Source organism: Rhincodon typus, chromosome 8, assembly GCF_021869965.1.
Source record: "Rhincodon typus isolate 14 chromosome 8, sRhiTyp1.1, whole genome shotgun sequence".
Lineage (NCBI taxonomy): Eukaryota > Metazoa > Chordata > Chondrichthyes > Orectolobiformes > Rhincodontidae > Rhincodon > Rhincodon typus.
This window is the reverse complement of record NC_063339.1, coordinates 2,015,286-2,037,569: the sequence shown is the minus strand read 5'-3', so window position 1 is coordinate 2,037,569 and position 22,284 is coordinate 2,015,286. Positions and strand designations below refer to the sequence as shown.

The window sequence follows — 22,284 nt, the reverse complement described above, 5'->3', positions numbered from 1 at the left end:
ACAAGAATGTCCTTCCTCAGACTAGGAGGCCAAAACTGCGCACAGTACTCAAGGTATGGCCTCACCAAAGGCCCTGTATAACCGCAGCAAGACATCCTTACTCCGATACTCAAATCCTCTCCCAATGAAGGCCAGTATGCCATTAGCTTTCCTCACTGCCTTCTGCACCTACATGCCAACCTTCACCGACTGTTCCACCATAACACCCAGGTCTCATTGCACCTCACCTTTTCCTAAACTTCTACCATTCAGATCATAATCTGCCTTCCTGTTTTTGCGACCAAAATGGATAACCTCACATTATATTTTGTTTACCAAGTGCAGAACTGATCAAATTCAAGAAGAACACTAAAAAACTCCCTCTATCTTTACAAAGTTACTGCAGTGCATGTAGGCCCCTGCTCCTATTCATCAGTAACAGGGCTAAGAATTGTAAACTTGTAAATTGTAAACTTTTAATCAATTTATAGCTTTCCTTAACTCGCACTCAGAGGATGAGTGCATCTGACCACTGCCCTGCCACTCTTGAGCAGTTGTTCAGGATTATTATTTTGGTTATTAAAACAAAAAGACAAAGCCTCAGTTGTAACTTTTAATAATAAAGTACAAAATTGTTCAGCCATTTGATGGTCAGAAGGCTAATAGCCACAGAGCCTGCCCATAGAGTTTATCCCCACACGCTCCGAAGATGGCTCTCTCTTTCAAGATGGTTATTTTTCAGGAGAGGTTGGATCAGTCCTCATCCAGTACCACGTCTACTCGAACTGTGTCACAGTAGAATTTCCCAGCGTTGTCCGAGCCTCCAAACACCAGAAGTGTGTGACAGGACCCTGTGCTACTGTGACATGAGTTCAGATACAGCAGACTGTGACCTGTTCGTGGCACAGAGCAGAGTGTGGGATGAGACAGACTGCTCCAACTGTAGGTCTCTGGTGAGGAAGAATATGGGAGGTAGAAGAAAGAATAAGGATTAGACTCAGCATGTCAGGCTTAGGGTCACACCTGATGCTCAAACTGTCATGAGATAGATCTCCATTTTAGCAGTCTAATTGGACCGTGCTCGTTTCTCAATCTCAGAGACACCAACTCAGAGTTGAAACAGGTGCAGCGTTTACTCTGGATCTTTCTGTCTGCAAAAAGGGCCCAACGCACTTATGTATGGAGCACCCAGAACATAGCTAGTGAGCCTGACTGATGAAACTAAATTAGTTATCAGTGTAATTATTCACATCCTCAGGATCATCCAACAAATATTGTCCAGTTGCAGACTTACATGCAGTGTTAGACACTGTGGGGAGGCTGTTTCAGTTATGGTCAGTACCTCATTTTTTATGAGCAGCCGCAGGGACATGCTGTTTGACACAATCTGCCAGCCTTCAGGATGTATGGCCAACGTATCTAGCATCACGCCGGCACTAAAATGATTCTTTTTGGCTTGACAGCAACATCCACTCGTAGTAAACACTATTCATATTGCTGCTGGTTACCAGCAGCATGAATCTACGAGTTTCACCTATTGCTCAGGCTTTCAAGATACCTTATCCTTCTGAGGGAGACAAGGCACTTTTCAGGAGCAAGAGTGACATCCTTAGGGCCTTTCTGAGTTTACATGCTGTACAGTGAGAAACAATCTGATGAGGGTCACTGTTATTGCACAGGATGGCTTTGACATGCCCTATTTCAGCATGTTGGGCCATTTGTTCACATGCAATCTGTTCGTACATGACAATGTAGAAATCCCAGTATGGGGAGGGAGAGAGAGAGAGCACAAGAGCGAGAGCGCGCAAATCCACAGCTTTGCAGACAGAAGCTACATCCATGACCTTACCTATATTGAAGATGAACAAATCCTGCAGGGCTCCACTCAGATTATGCCCACCACTGATCAGCACTTTGTTATCACACAGAGGAATGGCGGCATGGCAGCTAGAAGAAAGAATTCCTTTGTCACCACATCTTTCACAACAAACACTCCCAAGGTAGAGACAGTACAGAACAAAAACAGAGTTGCTGGAAAAGCTCAGCAAGTCTGGCAGCATCTGTGAAGAAAAAAATCAGAGTTAATGTTTCGGGTCAAGGTTGCGTTGGGTGTTTGGAAAAGCATTAATGTGGACAAGTGCCCAGGACCTGATGAGCTCTATCCCAGAATGCTGAGAAAGGCAGGTGAAGACGTTGCTGGGAGATAGTAAGAACTGCAGATGCTGGAGACAGAGTTGATACAGTGTGGAGCTGGAGGAACACGGCAGGTCAGGCAGCATCAGGGGAGCAGGAAAGTCGACGTTTCAGGCCTAGACCCTTCATCAGGACTGGAGATGGGGATGGATGCTGGGAAATAAACAGATGGAGAAGGGGTGGGGTTAGGGTTGGGGGTAGGTAGGTGGGACAGCAATAGGTGGATGCAGGTAGGGACAGTGGGGATTGGTCAGTGGGAAGGATGGGGTGGATAGGTGGGGTAAGAGATGAACAGGTAGCGTCAGGTCAAGGAGACGGGGGCCTTATTTGAAATCTTTGTATCCTCTTCAGTTACACGAGAGGATCCAGAGGACTGGAGAATAGCCAATATTGTTCCTTTTTTTTTTTTTTTTTTTAAGGGCAACAGGGATAATCTGGGAAATTACAGGCTGGTGAGCCTTATGTCAGTGGGGTTGGGAAATTATTGGAGACGATTCTTAGGGATAGGATTTACTCACGTTTGGAAAAATATGGACTTTTTAGTGATATGCAGCATGGCTTTGAGTGGGGATGGTTGTGTGTCATCAACATGATGGAATTTATTTTGAGTAAGTGACAAAGATGATTAGTGAGGGTAGGCAAGTAGATGTCGAGTACATGGACTTTACCAAGGCCTTTGACAAGGTCCATCATGGCAGACTGATGCAGAAGGTGAAGTCACATGGGCTCTGCAGTCAGCTGGTAAAATGGATACAGAACTGCTTTTGTCATAGAAGATAATCATGGTGGAAGGGTCTCAGACAAGATCTGTGACCAGTGGTGATCCACAGGGATCAGTGCTACGGCCCCTGTTGTTTGTAACACAAGTGATTTGGAAAAGATTGGAGGTGGTCTGATTAGTAAGTTTGCAGATGATACGAAGAAATGGGGAGCTATGGATAGTGAGGAGGATTGCCAGAGGATACAGCAGGATATAGATAGATTGGAAGCTTAGACAGAGAAATGGCAGGTAGAGTTTAATCTGGACAATTGCGAAGTGGTGTGTTTTGGAAGATCTATACAGCGAATGGCAAAAACCTTAGAAGCAGCAACATACACAGGGATCTAGGTGTACAGGTCCACAGTTCCCTGAAAGTGGCATCACAAGTGGATAAGGTGATCAATAAGGCATATGGCATGCTTGCCCTCATTGGTTGGAGCATACAGCATAAAAATTGGCAAGTCACGTTGCAGCTATATAGAACTTTAGTTAGGCCACATTTGGAATATTGTGTGCAGTTCTGGTCATCGCATTACCAGAAGGATGGAGGCTTTGGAGAGGGTATAGAAACAGTTTGCCAGGATGTTGCCAGGTTTGGAGGGTATTAGCTATTAGGATAGATTGGACAAACTTGGTTTGTTTTCACTTGAGCGTCAAAGGGTGAGGAGTTTAAGGTTAAAGGGAATACAATGAAAGGAGATGTGAGGGGTAATATTTTTTAAAAACACACAGAGTGGTAATTGCCTGGAATGTGGAACAAAAGCAAAGTTGCTGGAAAAGCTCAGCAGGTCTGGCAGCATCTGTGAAGGAAAAATCAGTTAACGTTTCGGGTCCAGTGACCTTTCCTCAGAACTGATGGTGGCTGGGAAACATAAGTTTATATACAGAAAATAGGAAGGTGGCTGGGGTAGGGAGTAAATGATAGGATAGAGCCCAAAGAGAGAGAAAGAGAGTTGGACAGACAAAGGAGTTGCTAACGATCAGGCTGGGAGGGTGAATAGTTGTTAATGGGGACTGTTAGTGACTAACAACAGGGGGTGTGTAGTGGCAGGCTACGTGGTAACAAGGCCTGGTGTGTGGGGTGGGGGGCAGGGACATGGGAGAGTTTAAGCCCTAAAATTATTGAACTCAAATGTTGAGTCCGGAGGGCTGTAGGGTCCCCAAGGTTGGGCCTAAACTCTCCCATGTCCCAGCCCCCTACCCCATACACCAGGCCTTGTTACCTCATACCACCTCCCTATTTTCTGCATATAAACTGACGTTTTCCCAGCCACTATCAGTTCTGAGGAAGGGTCACCGGACCTGAAACGTTAACTCCGTTTTTTCCTTCACAGATGCTGCCAGACCTGCTGAGCTTTTGCAGCAACTTTGTTTTTGTTCCTGATTTACAGCATCTGCAGTTCTTTCGGTTTTTATCTGCCTGGAATGTGGATGCAGGTGGTGGAGGCAGATACAGTAGTAACATTTAAGAGCTGTCTTGACAGATATATGAATAAGCAGGGAATGCAGGGATACGGACTGCAAAGAGGCAAAAGGTTTTTGGTTCAGAAAGGCATCATGTGTTGGCGCAGTCTTGGCTAGCCGAAGGACCTATTCCTGTGCTGGACTGTTCTTTGTAAAACTTGTGACACTGTTCCCATCAATCATTCCAGGACAGGGACAGCACAAGGTTATATCCAGAGTAAAGCTTCCTTTACACTGTCCCCAAAAACTCCGAGCACAGATTAGGGAGAATCAAACCATATTATTCAACTGCATTATTATGCCCATGTCCAGATTTTGAGAAACACACCCAAAGATAACGCTGGCGCTGTTTGCCTTGTTAATCTGCACTGGCAATCCTGTATATTCCATCAGCGAGACAGTCACATTTAAAGACCAGTGGTTCACAGTGTTCAGACTCTACAGCCGTGCACTTCTCCCATTGCCCTCCTGAAGTGTCCATGTCGATGTTCTTCATTGGTACCTACCAGCGTGGAGGAGGAGGGGCTCGACCCTGGATGTTAATGTACTCCATGAAGCCTGGAAGAAAAGGGCAATGTCAGTTAAAAATACAATTGACCTGTAGAGGATCCTTCAACCAAAAATACAAACTGTCCCCACTTCCAGCACTCCCTGCACCAAACCATGATAACACCAGGAAGGGTCCCGACCCGAAACGTCAGCTTTTCTGCTCCTCTGATGCTGCGTTCATCCAGCCCCACACTGTGTCACTCAGATGGCTGGTTTATGTCTAATGGAGATCACTTCACACAGAGCAGAGTAACTCTCCACCTCTTACTCCCAGGAAAGCTGTTGGGATTGGGAGTCCATTGAAAATTTCAAAACTGAGTTTGGAAAATTTTTTTTTTTTTTTTTTTTTTTTTTTTTAAAAATTAGGGGTCACACAAACACGTGGGGACACAGGGCTCAGATTTAGATCATTGTCAAATTGAATGATGGAACATGTTCAAGGGGCTGAATGGCCTTCACCTGTTGCAGTTTTCGAAATCAGGAATCCTGGTGACAGCACCAATAATGTGATTCCACTGAGCTATTGTTGACAATCCAACAGACCCAAAGTCACTTCTACTGAGACCAGACTTTTATTTCCAACATCTTAAAAACAAGAATGCAGATTTTCAAACTCTGTGGTTACGTATAAACACCTAATTCCTTGGGTTTATGAGAATCGGTGCACTCCTGCACTCGGAGGTAGTCAATGTTTCTATAGTACGTACACACCACGCACACACTGGCAAAGTGTAGAGTGTCTAAAACATGTTCTCAAAATTTAGTGTAAATGGCTCAAACACCTTCCCCAGAGGATCCCCATGGTTTACTGTGACATTGGATGCACAGATTCAGGTTGATCAACCTCATTGAGTTACCACATGCAACAACATCACTCCCTTCATTAGCTCATCACACAATTTTGCATCTTTTCAAAGTGTGAAAAGTTCTTAACTCCTCTTCCTATCCTCGAACATCCTCGTTTTTGCATTTTGTAGCCCCTTTTGGGGGACTCAAAGCTATTAGAGGGACCAGTCCCTGGGGGTGAGTTTCTGATAGCTCCTCCCAACCCGTTCTTAAGCCTGAAACCCAAAGTCTCCTCACCAAGATCTAACACATGAAGGTCGTTCAGGAACACTCTGCTCCGACTGCCACCAAACAGGACCAGTTTATCTGCCAGGAGAGTGCCAGAGTGACTGCAGAGAGAAACAAAAGGGAGAAACAGCTAAACCGGATCACGCCTCCACCAGTCGGAACCGCCGTTCCCTCTGCCACGATGCAGAATTCCGAGAGAGTAGGATTTCCATCACAATACACCCTTGCCCCATCAGACACCAAACATGTATACAGACTCCTGTCTAACTGACCTGCCCACCAGGTAATGGTATCAGCCCTGACTCAGAGGGAGCACTGTCATCAGAATCAGAATGTTGTGGGTTCAAGTCCCAACCCAGAGACCTGAAGCCATGCATGCAGCTGTATAGGGTCCTAGTGAGGCCACAACTGGAGTACTGTGTGCAGTTTTGGTCTCCTTACTTGAGAAGAGATATACTAGCACTGGAGGGGGTGCAGAGGAGATTCACTCGGTTGATTCCAGAGTTGAGGGGGTTGGATTAGGAGGACAGACTGAGTAGACTGGGCTTATACTCATTGGAATTCAGAAGAATGAGGGGAGATCTTATAGAAGTATATAAGATTATGAAGGGAATAGATAAGGTGGAGGCAGAGTGGTTGTTTCCACTAGCAGGTGAAACTAGGACTAGAGGGCATCGCCTCAAAATAAAGGAGAGCAGATGTAGGACTGAGGTCAGGAGGAACTCCTTCACCCAAAGGGTTGTGAATCTGTGGAATTCCCTGCCCAGTGAAGCGGTTGAAGCTACCTCGCTGAATGTTTTTAAGGCAAGGCTAGATAAATTTTTGAACAGTAAAGGAATTAAGGGTTATAGTGAGTGGGCGGGTAAGTGGAGCTGAGTCTCCCAAGGTACCGCCTTTCATATCAGACCTGACACCAACGGCCCACCGTCCATCTCAGGAGGGCATAGAGAATGTCACAGGCTCTATTCAAACAGCAGGGGAGATCCCTTTGGAGTCCTCAGGCAAACCTCAACCAACACCTGCTTGTGTGCAAATGGGTTCTAAGGCAAAAGAGCATGTGAACGGAGCCGAGATGACCAGTAACTCACCACCTGACTCCCCAAAGCCTGTCCACCATCTGTAAGGCACAGGTCAGGAAATATATTACCGTAACTTCACTGTCACTGGTCTAAAATCCCAGAATTCCCTCCCTAAGGGCATTGGTGGGTCACCCTACAGCACATGGACTGCAACGGTTCAAGAAGGCAGCTCACCCCCAACTTCTCAAGGGGCAACTAGGGACAGGCGATGACGACTGGGCCAGCAACACTTGTCCCACGAGTGAATAAAACAAAAGCAGACCAAATACTCTGGAACTTAAAAAAATCAAGATTATAAGGAAATCAGATTGCTGTTAGAAACCCATTTGGTTGGCTCTGTCCTTTAGGGAAGGAGCCTGGTACCCAGATACAGATCTGACTCTAGTCTCCTTGCCAGTATGGTTAATCTAAGCATCCTCTGGTTCAAACAGCAAGACCAGCCCCTGTGCTCAGGGCAAACTGGGGATGGGTAATAAATGCTGGCCCATCCCACATTCCAACAGCGAGGAACTAAACTGGACGGATGCGACCATTCCTGGCCCTCTGCTGTGATGGGTGTGGAGGGTAACTCACCTGTACCGAGGGAGGGGTCTTTCACCTACCACAATGGGTTGGTACCAGATCTCATGCTCAGCGTTGAAGATGTACAAGGTGTTGCTGCAGCTTTCAGTTGTCAGTGGTGCTCGGCAAAGCAGTCCACCAAATACAAAGAGTTCCTGATGGAAGACCACCGCACTGTGATAGGCCAGCGAGGGCACTTTACCCCTCCCCTGAGAGAGCACAACGACTCCATTAACCAGATACAACAAGGTCACAGCAGCTTCAAAAGCAAATCTCTAAGAGACTTTACACAAAGAAACAAAATAACATCAAGTTACACAATGAGATGGCTGGACTGGATCAAAGAGGCAGTTTAAATCACGTCTTTGAAGAGGAGAGGCGCAGCGGGACATTGAGGGAATTGCAGACGTTGGCCCTCAGGAAACTGAGGATGCCCAAGAGACTGGAATCAGAGGAAGACAGAGACCTCAGAGGGGTGTGGCCATCAAAAGCCTTGGAAAAGATGGCATCAATATAAGTCACTAACAGAGTCACACCGAGGCAGCAATTTGCTAAATTGTGGAATCCTTTATATCCACCCGAGAGCTTCTTTCTTAAAAAAAAAACAACTTCAGTCTGACAGTGGATCCTGACCAATGATAGGGAATGAAGTTAAAAAACCCTCCGGGTCTCGATAGGTAAACGTCAGCTGTGCTTCAGTGGATGTAGCACATTTACCCGAGGGTGGCGGGCAGGTCAGCACCGAGGGAACATCACTTCCACATCTCCAGACCATGACCTCACAGGTTCCAGTGAAGAGCCAGGTTCCCTCATCCACCAAACCAGGCACCACGCTAGGGGCAGAACAGTATATTCTCACATCCCTTCAATTACTCCATCAATGACCTTAAATCTCTGGGCCCTGGTAACTAAGCTCTTCACTAAGGGAAAACAAATCTTTCCCACACACTCTGTACGGGCCCCTCATCACCTTTTACACCTCAACTGGTACCAGATCTCATGCTCAGCGTTGAAGATGTACAAGGTGTTGCTGCAGCTTTCAGTTGTCAGTGGTGCTCGGCAAAGCAGCCCACCGAATACAAAGAGTTCCTGATGGAAGACCACCTCAATGGGTGATCATCATCCAAACAGTTTCCTTTCCCCCCCATTTTCAATTCACTTCACACAAGGGAGCGAGAAGTCCTCAAAGAAAATGATAAATGTACAATCTCCTTTAACAATCTCCTGATAAATATCAGGTGATGATCAGGAAAAAGGAACAAGACAAGGGAGTGCTCAATGAATGGCAGGACACTGGGAAGCTCAGAGGAGCAGAGGGATCTTGCCCACAGATTCCTGAAGGTGGAAGAACAGGTTAATAGGGTAGTTATGAAGGCATACAGGATGCTTGTTTTTATCAGTCAAAACACTGATTGTAAAAGCAGAGAGGTTATGTTGGAGCTGCACAGAGCTTGGGTTAGGCCTCAGCTGGAGTACTATGTACAGTTCTGGTCACCACATTATAGGATGTGATTGCGATACAATGGTGCAGAGATTCACCAGGAAACTGCCTGGGATGGACCATTTCAGCAATGAAGAGAGTCAGGATAAGCTCAGGTTGTTTTCCTTAGAGCAAAGAAAGCTGAGGGGGTTACCTGATTGAGGGATATAGGATTATGATGGTAATGGACAGATAGATACAGACGCAGACACAGACGGCAGAGATGGAAATTAAAGAGCATTGAATAATTGAAAGCGGGCAGAACTGTCAGAGAGAAAGCTCAATGTGGGGAAGTGTGTTTGTGTTGGGTTCAGGGGGAGCCATCTCCTTTGGGCATCAAACAAATGTTTCTACTTACAATTATGGAGGACCACTTCCAGGTCAAAGTGTCCAGAATGTAGACAGTATTGAAGCATTTCTCATCTTTCACCCCTCCAAAAATGTAGATGCGTTTGGTGTCGGGATCATAGGTGGCAGAGTGACCACAGACTCTCCGAGGGACTGGGATGCTTTTTGTTGGGGTCATTTCCAGGGGAAACCAGAAATTCTCACCATTGTCTGCTCAAAGTTCAAACAGAGAACACATTAACATAGAAGAAAAATTAAAAGAAACAAAAAAATTACATATTTCCTATAAGGCCATAACACGAAGTGGAAACAGGCCATTCAGCCCATCGAATCTGCTCTGCCATTCAATGAGGTCACAGCTGATCTGATAATCCTCAACTCCACTTTCGTGCTTTTTCCCAATAATGCTCAACTCCCTTCCTGATTAAAAATCTGTCCATCTCAGCTTTGAATATACTTAATGAGCCAGCCTTGACACCCTCTGGTTTGAAAAAAGATCAGATTCCCTTCCTTCTGAGAGAGGAAATTCCTCCTCATTTCGGTCTTTGCGAAGATGATACCCTCTGGTCCTAGACTCTCCCACAAGTGGAAACAACCTCTCAACATCTACCCTGTCAAGCCTCCTAAGAATTTTGTATGTTTTAAAAAGGTCTCCTCTCATTCTTCTAAACTCCAACGAGTACAGGCCCAACCTACTCTCTTCATAGGACAGTCCCTCCACATGTGGAATCAGCTGAGTGAACATTCTCTCAACTGCAGTTTTGAGGAAGAATCACCGGATCCGAAACATTAACTCTGGTTTTTCTCTTCACAGATGCTGCCAGACCTGCTGAGCTTTTCCAGCAATTTCTGTTTTTCTTCTCTGGATGGCCTCTGGTCAAAAACTGTTCAGTTTTCTAGGTGTGTTCTGACTAGTACCTTGTATAGTTTTAGTGAAGCCTTCTTTCTTCAAAAAAAACTTCATTCCCTCTGAAATAAAGGCCAGCAATCCATTTGTCCTCCTTATTCCCCACCAAACTTGGATGCTAGCTTTTGTTGATTCATGAATGAAGATTTCCAAAACCCTCTGTTCTGTAGCTTTTTGCAGTCTTCCTCTCACCCACTTTAAATGTCATCTTTGCGATATTACATTCACTTTCCTCATCCAAGTCAATAACATATCAAAAGTTACGGCCCCAGCACTGATTCCTGTAGCATTCCATTAGTTACAGGCAGCCATACTGAAAATGTTCCTTTATCCTAACTCTGTGATCTACAAGTTAGCTAATCCTCTATCCATACTAATATATAACCTGTAACACCATGGGCTCTTATCAGTAGCCTAATCTGTGGCACCCTAATCTGTAGCATTTTATCAAATGTCTTCTGAAAATTCAACGCCTTTCTCTGTAACCACAAGAGGTGCTACACCTGCCCCTACACTTCTCCCTCTCACCTCCGTCCAAGGTCCCAAACAATCCTTCCAGATCCAGCAGAGATTCACCTGCATCTTATCCAACCTGATCTACCGTATCTGTTGCTCCCGATGTGGTCTCCTCTAGATCGGGGAGACCAAACGCAGACTCGGGGACCGGTTCACAGAGCATCTGTGCTCTACACGCACCAACCAACCCAACCTTCCAGATGCCATCTGCTTTAACTCCCCCTCCCACTCCCCTGGTGACATGTCCATCCTTGGCCTCCTGCATTCCACCATTCTATTGCTGGAGAGGGTAGTGAAGTCGGCCTCATTTAAGTGGCTATTAGATAGGCATATGGATGATAGTATGAGGTAGGGGTGGAGGTTAGATAGACCTTAGGATTAGGGTAAAAGTTTGGCACAACATCGTGGGCCGAAGGGCCTGTACTGTATTGTTCTTTGTTCTATGCACTGTCAGAGAGTGAGGCCAAACAAACTGGAGGAACAATACCTGATATTTCACCTTGGGAGCTTACAGCCCAATGGCCTGGATATTGAATTCACCAGCTTCAAAATCTGTCCTCCCCCAACCTATCCATCTTCCCACTCACCTATCCGCTCCACCCTTCCCACTGACCAATCACTATAACCCCCCGCATCCACCTTTCACCATCCCACCTACTTGTCCCCATCCCCACATCCCTCCCTCTATTTACTTGTGGGCTCCCCTTCCCCCTCCCCAGTCCTAATGAAGGGTTTCGGCCCAAAAGGTTGACTTTCCTGTTCCTCTAACGTTCATTGACACTATTATATCCACTGCTTCCCCACTTTCTATCCTGCTCGTTACCTCCTCAAAGAATCCCAGTAAATGTGTCAGGTATGATACCCGCTTCATGAAGCCACGCTAACTCTGCTTGATCATATTATACTCTGCTACTACATCCTTGATAGCCGACTCTTAACATTTTCTCAATAATAGGTGTTAAGCTAACTGGCCTATAGTTACCTGATTTATTTTTGTCTTCCTCCCAGTTTAAATAAAGGTGTTACACTGGCAGTTTTCCAATCCTCTGGGACTTTTCCAGAACCTAAGGATTTCTGGAAGATTACTCCCAGTGCATCCATTATCTCTGTAACTGCTTCGTTTCATACCATAGGATGCATCCCGACAGGTCTGCAAGACTTCACTAGGAGCGAGGGGGGACCTGGTGGGCCTGAGATTTGCTTTAGGGTCATTTGAAGTCCAGCGAAGAACCCAGCAACCAATGGTGGTGGTGGGAGGTCAGGAAGAATGGTGAAGGATTACTTGTGGTTAGAATCTGTGAACTGTCACCATATAACTTATAACTAAAACTCCCTCTACACAAACGTCCCGAAACAAAATAAAACATTGATGTTATGAAGGAAGGGATAAAACGTACTTGGGAAACAGTCCATAGAGACCAGTCCTCAGGATTCAGTGGGATGTGCCTTTTGTTTCCCCAAGTCCTTCAGTTCTCTCATCTTTTCCCTCAGGTTCTTTTGGTTCTTCACGGGAGGCACAGAGTGACTGGGTCACAAATGATAAAGTCTCTGACTTATTGGGTAAAAGCCACAGCTTACAGCAACTGGTGGGAGAAAACACTCTCTACAGAAGCTGTACAGTCAAAGGGACTTCTCACTGTATCGTACATACCCACAAGCTGTTCAGTTAACCAGGAACCAGAGAGTCGTCCTAAGGCTGGTAACCTTGACCTTTGGAATCCAAGGCTGATCACAAGTGCACAGTCTAATAGCTATTTGTTGCCAGCCGAATGTTGCTTTGTACACGTGACCTGGTGCTGTGCTGTCTCTTTACACCACCCCCACCAACTGTTTGCAAAACAGCATAACTTACAATGAGTCTCAGTGACTTGCTTTTTAAAAATACAGCAATTGTTTCCTCAGTCCTTTGTTGTAAAATAATCCTTTACCCAGTTCAGCCCACAAAAGGAAAATTAAAAGTTTTTTTTTATTGCGATACAAGCCCATTTGGTTTGTTATTACAGTCGTTATCTGGTCTGACCTCCGTGTGACTTCAGACCCACAGCAAGGTGGTTGATTCTAAACTGCCCTCTGAAAAGGCCAAGCTAGTTACTCAGTTCATGGGCAATAAATGCTGGTCTATCCAGCAACACCTCATCCCACGAAAGAAGAATGTAAAAGGCTCAATAGCATTTTGGGGGCAAGAGTGCCCTTGTGTTAATTTGAATTGAATCTGAAGATTCTGTTCTCTTGTTGTGGACTGCCCTAACAGGTAAAATAGTTTATCTCCATCAACCCTATTAAAACTTGTCATTTTAAACTGTTCAATTGGATCACTTCAATCAATTTCATTCTGATACTGAACAACACACAGACAGTCTTGGAGACCGTTCTCAGTTGGAAGCCTGTATCACTGGAAGCATTCTGGTGAACCTGCTCAACCATCAACACCTCCTTCCTGATGTGTAGTGCCCAGAACTGATTGCAGTTTCTCCAGATTCCCAATGTCACTCACCGAGCTCTAGCCTCCACGGACCATCTTTACAGTAGCTCTTCGGTCCCCTCTCTCCTCCGATCAGAATCGCCGTGTCTGGGTCACTCAGGCACAGAGTGTGATTCCAGCGTGGACTTGGACAAGCTGCAAACCAGCAAGAGGGGCTGTCATCGGATAATTAACTGAAGGGGAAGTGTTTGCAGGATTACAGGGAAAAGGCAGAAAGGTAGCTCTCTGAGTTGCTCTTTCAAATGGGCCAACACCAACATGACGGGCCAAGTGGTTTCCTTCTGTGATTTTACCAATGCAAACAGTGACTCACTATCAGACAATGTTTGAGTGTCACATGTTTTCTGTCTTTTGCCAAGGGGATTGGGACTAACATTACTGCAGGGTGTCCATTCAGACGGCACAGACCCAGACCCTGTGTATGGAGAGAGAGTGAATTATGGGGACCATCAGATTGTCACAACACAACCATGTGCGTACTTTATTCAAAGCACAACCCTAAACGCTTCCCATTAGGTTGTGAGCAAGTCCATGGGTAGCAGGAAACTGCCCTGCACCCCCCACCCGCCCCTAGACCACGGTTAAAGGAAACTTGCTTGGATTTAGTCTGAAACTTGTAATCAGGACTCACTCACCCTTCAGTCTCTTCACATCAGTATTACTCCCTAGGACAGAAACAGGAACAGGAACAGCAGTCAACAAAAAAGTCATCCCTACATCCCATAATATGCTAATCAAAATGGCAACATACCAAATCTTCAGCCAGCCCTCTGTGGTAGGGGGCTCAATCCAGGATATTTGAAGGATTTGGAAACTCCCAGATTACCGAATATTGAAAAGGCTGTCCTTCCCTACAACGTAGGGAACATTCCCTCAGCCCTCCGCCCAAACGGAATATTAAAACTCTCACCCAACTCAAATCAATTTCAGTTTGGAAGTTTTCAAACCAGCACCCCCACCTCTCCCAGAATCAATTTTGAGCAAGAGAGTTTCTCATTGTCACTCCCATCCGTGAAAAGGTGTTTCTCGACATCACCCCACCCCAAACAGTTTGGCACGGGTTTGTTTGTAACAATTTTTGCCCTTAACCTGGACTGGTCCCCCTTCCCACTTTCTCAAAACAAATCCACAGTCTACCAACTCCTTCGACCATCTGAAATATCTCCGTTACATGGCCTTTGGAGCAGGTGACCTTGCACGGTCACACCATCCACTCAACAGGCACAACTAGAGCTTCACAGGCAAAAACAGAAATGGCTGGAAAAGCTCAGCAGGTCTGGCAGCATCTATTGAGAAAGAGAGCACAGTTAATGTTTTGGGTCTAGGGACCCTTTTTCAGAGTGGATTGTAGCTTGGAAAAGGTTGATGTATATGTTAAAGATGAGCTGTGGGAAGGAGTAAACAATAGGTGGAGATGGAGCCCATAGAGAGAGAGAGAAAAACAGTTGAACAGACAAAGGAATGGGCGAAGGTCAGCCTGGGAGAATGAATGGGGACCATTAGTGGCTGACAATGGGTTGTGTATGTAGCAGTTCATGTGATGACAAGGCCTACTGCATGGGAGTTGGGGTAAATTCATGGAAGATGGTGCTCAGGCCCTAAAATTATTGAACTCGATATAGAGTCCTGAAGGCTGCAGGGTGCCCATGCAGAAAACGAAGTGCTGTTCTTTCAGCTTGTGCTGACCTTCGCTGCAGCACTGTAGCGAGCCTCAGATCACTTTGTGGAGTGGCGAGGTTCTGTCTATAAAAACAATGCTAACTTCCTGTTGCCTGTCACTTCAACACGCTACCATGGTCCCTGGCCAGCATCTGTCTCAGGCTTGCTGCAGTGCTCCAGCGCACCTCGTTTTCCACTTAGACACCCTGCGGCCTTCAGGACTCAATATCGAGTTCAACAATTCTACAGCCTGAGGCACCTTCTCCCATGTCCTTACCCCAACCCACCACATCCCAGGCCTTGTCATCACATGGTCTCCTAACGCAACCATTCCATTGTCGGCTACTAATGGTCTCCATCAGCAGCTATTTATTCTTCCAGGCTGACCTTTATCCATTCCTTTGTCAGCCCAACTGTTTTTTTGTTTGTTTCTGGGCTCCATTTCCACCCACCGTGCACTCATCTCCCCTCCCCACGATCCCACCTTCAGCAATATATACCAATCTTTTCCTAGTCACAATCAGTTCTGACGAAGGGTCACCAGACCCAAAACGTTAACAGATTTCTCTCCACAGATGCTGCCAAGCTTTTTTTAGCAATTTCTATTTGTTTCTGGCTATAGTTCTTTGGTCTTTTTTAAAATATTCACAGCTTCACCTAGCTCGTCGGAAGAGTCTGTGTCCTTTCCAGAAGATTCCGAATCCTTTCCAGAGGAGTCCGTGTCCCCTAACAGAGCAAGAAATGGCACCCGAGGATGGGAAGCCTCTACCTTTGGGGCCAAATTCAGGCTCCTCTCTTGCTGTATCTGGGAATAGCTGGTCTGAGGCTGCAAACAAGACCAGAATGTTAGTGTAGTACCACAGATCACCTCTTCCCTCTTCCCCATCTGAGATTTCAGTGTCTCCCGCACAGACTGATCAAAAAGGTTTGACTGGGAGCATACCCTAGGAGGGGGACATTGGAGACGGGGGAAGATTGGGGAAAATCATTAGAATAAGATGAGAGCTGTAAGAGTGAAATTAAAAGCAAGGGCTGTACAGTCTAAACTTGAGTCCCCTATAGGATAGAAGATTAAAGGATGACCAAATTGATGATGATCAAATAAGTTACAAGGATAGAGAGAATTTTTTATTTTGAGGGGGAGAGGGAGCTAAATTCCTCACACGAAGCGAGGATGGAAATTGAGAATTCCTTCTCTGGAGAAACTGAACACCATTTGGAGCTGACATCAACCAGATTACCAGAGTCTTCTTGGGCAACAGTATCAAAGGATATGGACCTCAGGTGGGAAAGTAGAGCTGAGGTATTTATTGACTGAATGGAAAACCAGTTCAAGGGGATGAATGGCCTGTTTCGGCTGTTCTGAAAGTAACATTCTATACATACCTTATTAATATTTAGACATTAATGTTTTAAATTCTGTAAACTGAAGCAGTTGGGGGTTAAATTCCACGTGAAACTTGATAAAGGGGTCAGGAATCAGTTGGATACAAGGAAGAATGGGATACAAGCTGAACAGGGAAGAATTGATTCTGAATGCATATTTGCACAGGGAAATCACATTTCCAATCCCAAATACTACTTCAGAAGCCTTTTCCAGGGACTTACGAGTGCAGAGAGACAGGGGATAAATTGGGAGACGTCATCGAGGAGATCAGACAGAGCATCATCCAGGGCTGGGCGAGTCTTCACAGGAACCACAGGAGTGCTGCTCAAGAAATCCACCCTCTTCAACTAGCAAACAAAATACACCATTTTTAAACATTCCATTCACAGAAAGTGGCTGGGCCAGCATTTGTTTCCCATCCCAAGTTACCCCTTGAGAAGGTAGTGATGAGCTGCCTTCTTGAACAGCTGCAGTCCTCCTGCTGTAGGTTGACGCACAATGCCCTTAGGGAGGGAATTCCAGGATTTTGATCCAGTGACAGTGAAGGAACGGCGATATATTCCCAAGTCAGGATGGTGAGTGACTTGGTGGCTGGGGGAGGGGGTTCTTGCAAGGGGCGGGTCGTTGGAAGGAGCTGTCTAAGGATTTTTGGTGAAATTTTGCAGTGCATCTTGTAGATGGTACACATTGCTGCGACTGAGCGTTGGTGGTGGAGGGAGGGGATGTGGTGCCAGTCGAGCAGGCTGGTTTGTCCTGGATGGTGTTGAACTTCAGATACTGCTAGATAACAATTGCTGACTTGTATTAACACAGCATTTTCCTCAAAGCTCTTTATAACTAATTAGATACTTTTCAAAATGCCAGTACTGTTCTCATCTAGGAAACTCAGTAGCCAATTTACACATAACAAGATCCCCAAACAGCACATTGATAGTGATTGTAACGTAGCTTGGTGTCTAAATACTGTCTGAGGCACTAGGATAATACCACTGTAATTCTTTGAAAAATAACATACAACCTTTAATATCCACGTGACTGCAAAGCTCAGTTAAACATCTCAAGTGAAAAATGGCATCTCCAACAGCGCAGCACCCTGTACGGGTTGAATTCTCACTATTGGTGATAGTCATAACCTGACATTTGTGTGGTGCCAATGTTACTTGCCACTTGTTAGTCCAAGCCTGTATATTGTCCAGATATTGTTGCATGTGAACATGGACTGCTTCAGTATCTGAAGAGTCATAAATGGTGCTGAACATTGTGCAATCATTGGCGAGCAGCCCTACTTCTGACCTTAAGATAGAGGGAAGGTCGTTGATGAAGCTGAAGATGGTTGGGCCTAGGACACTACCCTGAGGAACTCCTGCAGAGATGTCCTGGAGCTGAGATGACAGACCACAAACAACCACAACCAACTTCCTATGTGCCAGGTAGGACTCCAGCCACCGGAGCCTTTGCCCCCGATACCCATTGATTCCAGTTTTGCTCGGGCTCCTTGATGCCACACTCGGTCGAATGCAGCCTTGATATCAAGGGCTGTCACTCTCACCTCACCTCTGGAATTCAGCTCTTTTGTCCATGTTCGAACCAAGGCTGTAATGAGGTCAGGAGCTGAGTGGGCCTGATGGAACCCAAACTGGGCGTCACTGAGCAGGTTATTGCTGAGCAGGTGCTGTTTGATAGTACTGTTAGTGACACCTTCCATCACTTTACTGATGATGGGGTGGTAATTAGCCAGGTTGGATTTGTCCTGCTTTTTGTGTACAGGACATACTTGGGCAATCTTCCACATTGTCAAGTAGATCCCAGTGTTGTAACTGTACTGGAACAGCTTGGCTCGGGGAGCAGCAGGTTCTGGAGCACAAGTCTTCATTACTATTGCCGGAATGTGGTCAGGACCCATAGCTTTTGCAGTATCCAGTGTCTCTAACTGTTTCTTGATATTACGTGGAGTGAATCGAATTGGCTGAAGGCTGGTATCTGTGATCCTGGGGACCACTGGAGGAGGCCGAGATGGATCATCCACTCGGCACTTCTGGCTGATGATTGCTGCGAATGCTTCAGCCTTATCTTTTGCACTGATGTGCTGGACTCTTCCATCATTGAGGATGGGGATATTTGTGGAGTTGCCTCCTCCAGCGAGTTGTTTAATTGTCCACCACCATTCACGACTGGATGTGGCAGGACTGCAGAGCTTAGATCTGATCCGTTGGTTGTGGGATCACTTAGCTCTGTCTATCACTTGCTGCTTTCGCTGTTTGGTGTGCAAGTAGTCGTGTTTGGTGGCTTCACCAGGTTGATACCTCATCTTCAGGTATGCCTGGTGCTGCTCCTGGCATTCCCTCCTGCAGTCTCCATTCAACCAGGATTAATCCCCTGGCTTGATGGTAATGGTTCAGTGGGGGATATGCCGGGCCATGAGGTTACAGATTGTGCTGGAGTACAATTCTGCTGCTGTTGATGGCCCACAGCGCCTCATGGATGCCCAGTCTTGTGTTGCTAGATCAATTCTAAGTCTGTCCCGTTTAGCATGGTGATAGTGTCTCCAATTGGGTGGCACTAAGAAGCTGAAGAGGATTAAATAAAATCCCAGCCTCAAGGACAGAGCAGGAGGGGTGGAACTAATTGGACAGCAATTTCCAAGAGCCACCACCTAAACAGTGGGCTGAATGGTCTCCTTCTGTACAGTGAAAATGTTTGATTCAAAGTGGCAGAAAGGGTCCACCTGCCTGTTTTCCAGATGTAGCACTGACAGACAGGAGTGTTTTACATTCAGGATCTTAGCACCTATAGTCCTTACTGCAGTTAGCGTATACACCTCATCATCTCCTACCTGTCCATTGAGAATCAGGGAGAGTATGCCATGGCCTCCCCTCTCAGCCTTGGCATTGGCAGCTGCCATCAGGTCTCTCCTCCACTCTTCCTGCCACACCAGGCACCTGGGGAATACAAAACAAGACCACCATTCATCAGGACAACGCAGCAGTCAGGAACCCAAGCCAGAGACACTGATCGCGCAAGCCCACATTCCCTCCACTCTGCTGGCCAATCTGTCACTTCAACCCTTCAAAAGATTCAGCTTCTTAAAGTCTTACCTGCTGTGTTCTAATACACAGCATATCCCGTTGGTTCATTTCCCCCTGCACTGGCTTGTCATTAAATCAATCTTGATTTTTTAAACCGTCATACCAATTTTCAATAGTCTCCATGGCCTCTACTAACCACCTCCAGCTGTGCAACTCTCTGGTATCAGCACTCACCTACTTCGAACCTCTTGAGGATCCCCAATTTTAACTGCTCCAAGATTGGCGGCCATGCTGGCACTTGCCTGGAATTTACTCCCTAAACCCCTCCTCCTCCACGTCAGAGTTTGCACGTTTAAGAGGCTCCTTAAACAAGTTTTGGTCATTTACCCTATTATTGTAAGTGAGTGTGTCAGAGAAGATGCTACTGAATTACCTTGAGACCTTTTGGTCAGGTGTTACAAAATCCCAGGTAAGCCCAGCCCCGAAACCTCAGCCACTCACAGTTAACACTAAAGTCTGAAGATACCATCGAGCAGTATGCTGACTGCGCCTGAAGTTTTCACCTCCTCACTAATCTGGTCACCTCAACAGTGGATTCTTTCTTCGGTGAATGTATTTCTTGCTGGTTCCTTTTATCCAAGGGCATTTCACTATGGAGGTATCGCTGTAGCTAGCTGGTCTATATTGCTTAGTGGCTCCAATAAAAAAGGTCCTTCACTGTCAAGCCCAGGTTTCTGTCTCATTCCCTCAAAGAGGAGCTATTCCAGCCCAGGTCTAATGTTTAGAAATATTCCCTGCTCCTCTGAGTGGCCAGAGCTGGACATGAGGCTCGAAGTGGGTCCGAGAACACAGACCATTATTGGTTCTCAGCATCTGGCTGCCTCTGGATGTGGTTCACAATGAGTTCACGTGTTAACTGCAAGATCTGTCAGCACAGCAGGTCCCTCTCAACTTTGCCTTTAGCCACTTCTACGCTATTGACCTCTCAATGCAATAGCCAGCCTCAGTATCATCAGCAAACTCAAACATCAGGAACCGAACCTGACAATACCAGACCCGAACTCAAGTGAAACACTTGAGTGAGATGAGGCACTCAAATACAATCTATTAATAGTCACACCTCCCTCAAGCACCAGCAATCAAAGTGTCCATTATCCAGTGCAACACCTACCAAACACAATGAGTCTTACCTTGCCGCTGAGGAAAGCATTCCAATTCGCTGGGGTTTTATCTCAGGGCTCACTGACACCTCGGCTGAAAGAAAGGTCTCCTCTGTGGACGTGTCCCAGTTTCCAAAACCAAAAACAACCAGGTACTTTGGCAGGGGCAGCACTAACTGGCAATGGAATATGGAGCCATTGTGCTCTCTATAAGGCAAGAGACAGAAGTGGAAACAAGTCAAAACTCCAAGCTGGTCTACAGCTAGCTCAACACAAGGCTGCACAGCCTTCACACTCCAGCTTTGTGGTTGGGAAACCTCCACGGTAGGAGAGAAATTGTTTTTTTGAGAATTTTAATTCAGTTCAAAAATCTACAACAGAAAAATCAAGTTCCAGTAAATATAACCATTAGGTGTTAGATTGCCATAAAACCCCAGTTGGTTCACTGCGGTCTGTAAGAAAGGAAAACTTCCCTCCTCACCTACACACAAGTCCACTTCACTGATGGCTTTTTGATGAAGTGATGAAAATGATTGATGAGGGTAAGACTGTGGATGTAGTCGACACGGACTTTACTAAAGCATTTGAGAAGGTCCCTCATAGTCGACTGGTCCAGAAGGTTAAGTCACACGGGATCCAGTGAGTTGGTAAGTTTGATACAAAATTGGCTTGGTCATAGAAGACAGAGGGTAGTTATGGAAGGGTATTTTTCTGACTGGAGGTCTCTGACCAGTGGTGTTTCACATGGATCAGTACTGGGACCTCTAATTTCTATAAATGATTTGGATGGAAATGTATGTGTTCTGATTACTGAGTTTGCAGATAACACGAAAATTGGTGAAGTTGTGGATAGTGAGAAATGTTGTCAAAGGCTATAGCAAGATGTAGATCAGTTGGAAAGTTGGATGGAGAAATGACAGATGAAGTTTAATCTGGGCAAGAGTGAGATAGAATCATACAGTAATACAGCATAGAAACAGGCCCTTCAGCCCAAATTGCTCCATGCTACCCACTCAGCTGGTTCCAATTGTCCACATTTGGTCCATATCCTTCAAAACCCTTCCCATCCACGTACCTATCCAAATGGTTTTTAAATGTTGCTATTGTACTTGCTTCAACCACTTTCTCTGGCAGCCCATTCCATATACACATCACTCTCTGTGCAAAGAAGTTGCCCCTCAGGTCCTTCTTAAATCTTTCCCCTCTCACCTTAAACCTATACCCTCCAGTTTTCAATTCCCTAAATCTGAGAAAAAGACTATGTGCAGTATTGAACGCCGATATGCAGTCAGTCTTACTTCTGCAGTGGGTAAATTATTGTAGAGGATTCTGAGAGATAGTATATATGATTATTTGGAATTATTTGGATAAGAAATAGTCAACATGGCTTTGAGAGGAGATAGTAGGAACTGCAGATGCTGGAGAATCCGAGACAACAAGTTGCAGGGCTGGATGAACACAGCAGGCCAAGCAGCATCATAGGAACATAGAGGCCGACGTTTCGGGCCTAGACCCTTCATCAGAAAAGGGGGAGGGGAAGGGGGTTTTGAAATAAATAGGGAGAGAGGGGGAGGCGGATAGAAGATGGATAGAGGAGAGGATAGGTGGAGAAGAAACAGACAGGTCAAAGAGGGGGGGATGGAGCCAGTAAAGGTGAGTG

General features: G+C 45.8%; 1 protein-coding gene across 1 annotated transcript in view; it reads right to left on the bottom strand.

The window, feature by feature from the left end:
• Positions 1-579: 579 nt before the first annotated feature.
• Positions 580-22,284, bottom strand: part of zgc:163014 (uncharacterized protein LOC100038766 homolog) — a 27,298-nt gene continuing 5,593 nt past the window's right edge. Inside the window, exons 2-13 of the mRNA XM_020512834.2 lie at positions 20,655-20,831; positions 19,272-19,377; positions 16,660-16,785; positions 15,709-15,877; positions 14,028-14,057; positions 13,405-13,527; positions 9,498-9,697; positions 7,672-7,868; positions 6,029-6,120; positions 4,903-4,954; positions 1,829-1,926; positions 580-929 (exon numbers count right to left, since the gene is read on the bottom strand). Coding sequence (XP_020368423.2) covers positions 733-929; positions 1,829-1,926; positions 4,903-4,954; positions 6,029-6,120; positions 7,672-7,868; positions 9,498-9,697; positions 13,405-13,527; positions 14,028-14,057; positions 15,709-15,877; positions 16,660-16,785; positions 19,272-19,377; positions 20,655-20,831 — 1,567 coding nt within the window. The 3' untranslated portion in view covers positions 580-732. The remainder of the gene's footprint in view (positions 930-1,828; positions 1,927-4,902; positions 4,955-6,028; positions 6,121-7,671; positions 7,869-9,497; positions 9,698-13,404; positions 13,528-14,027; positions 14,058-15,708; positions 15,878-16,659; positions 16,786-19,271; positions 19,378-20,654; positions 20,832-22,284) is intronic.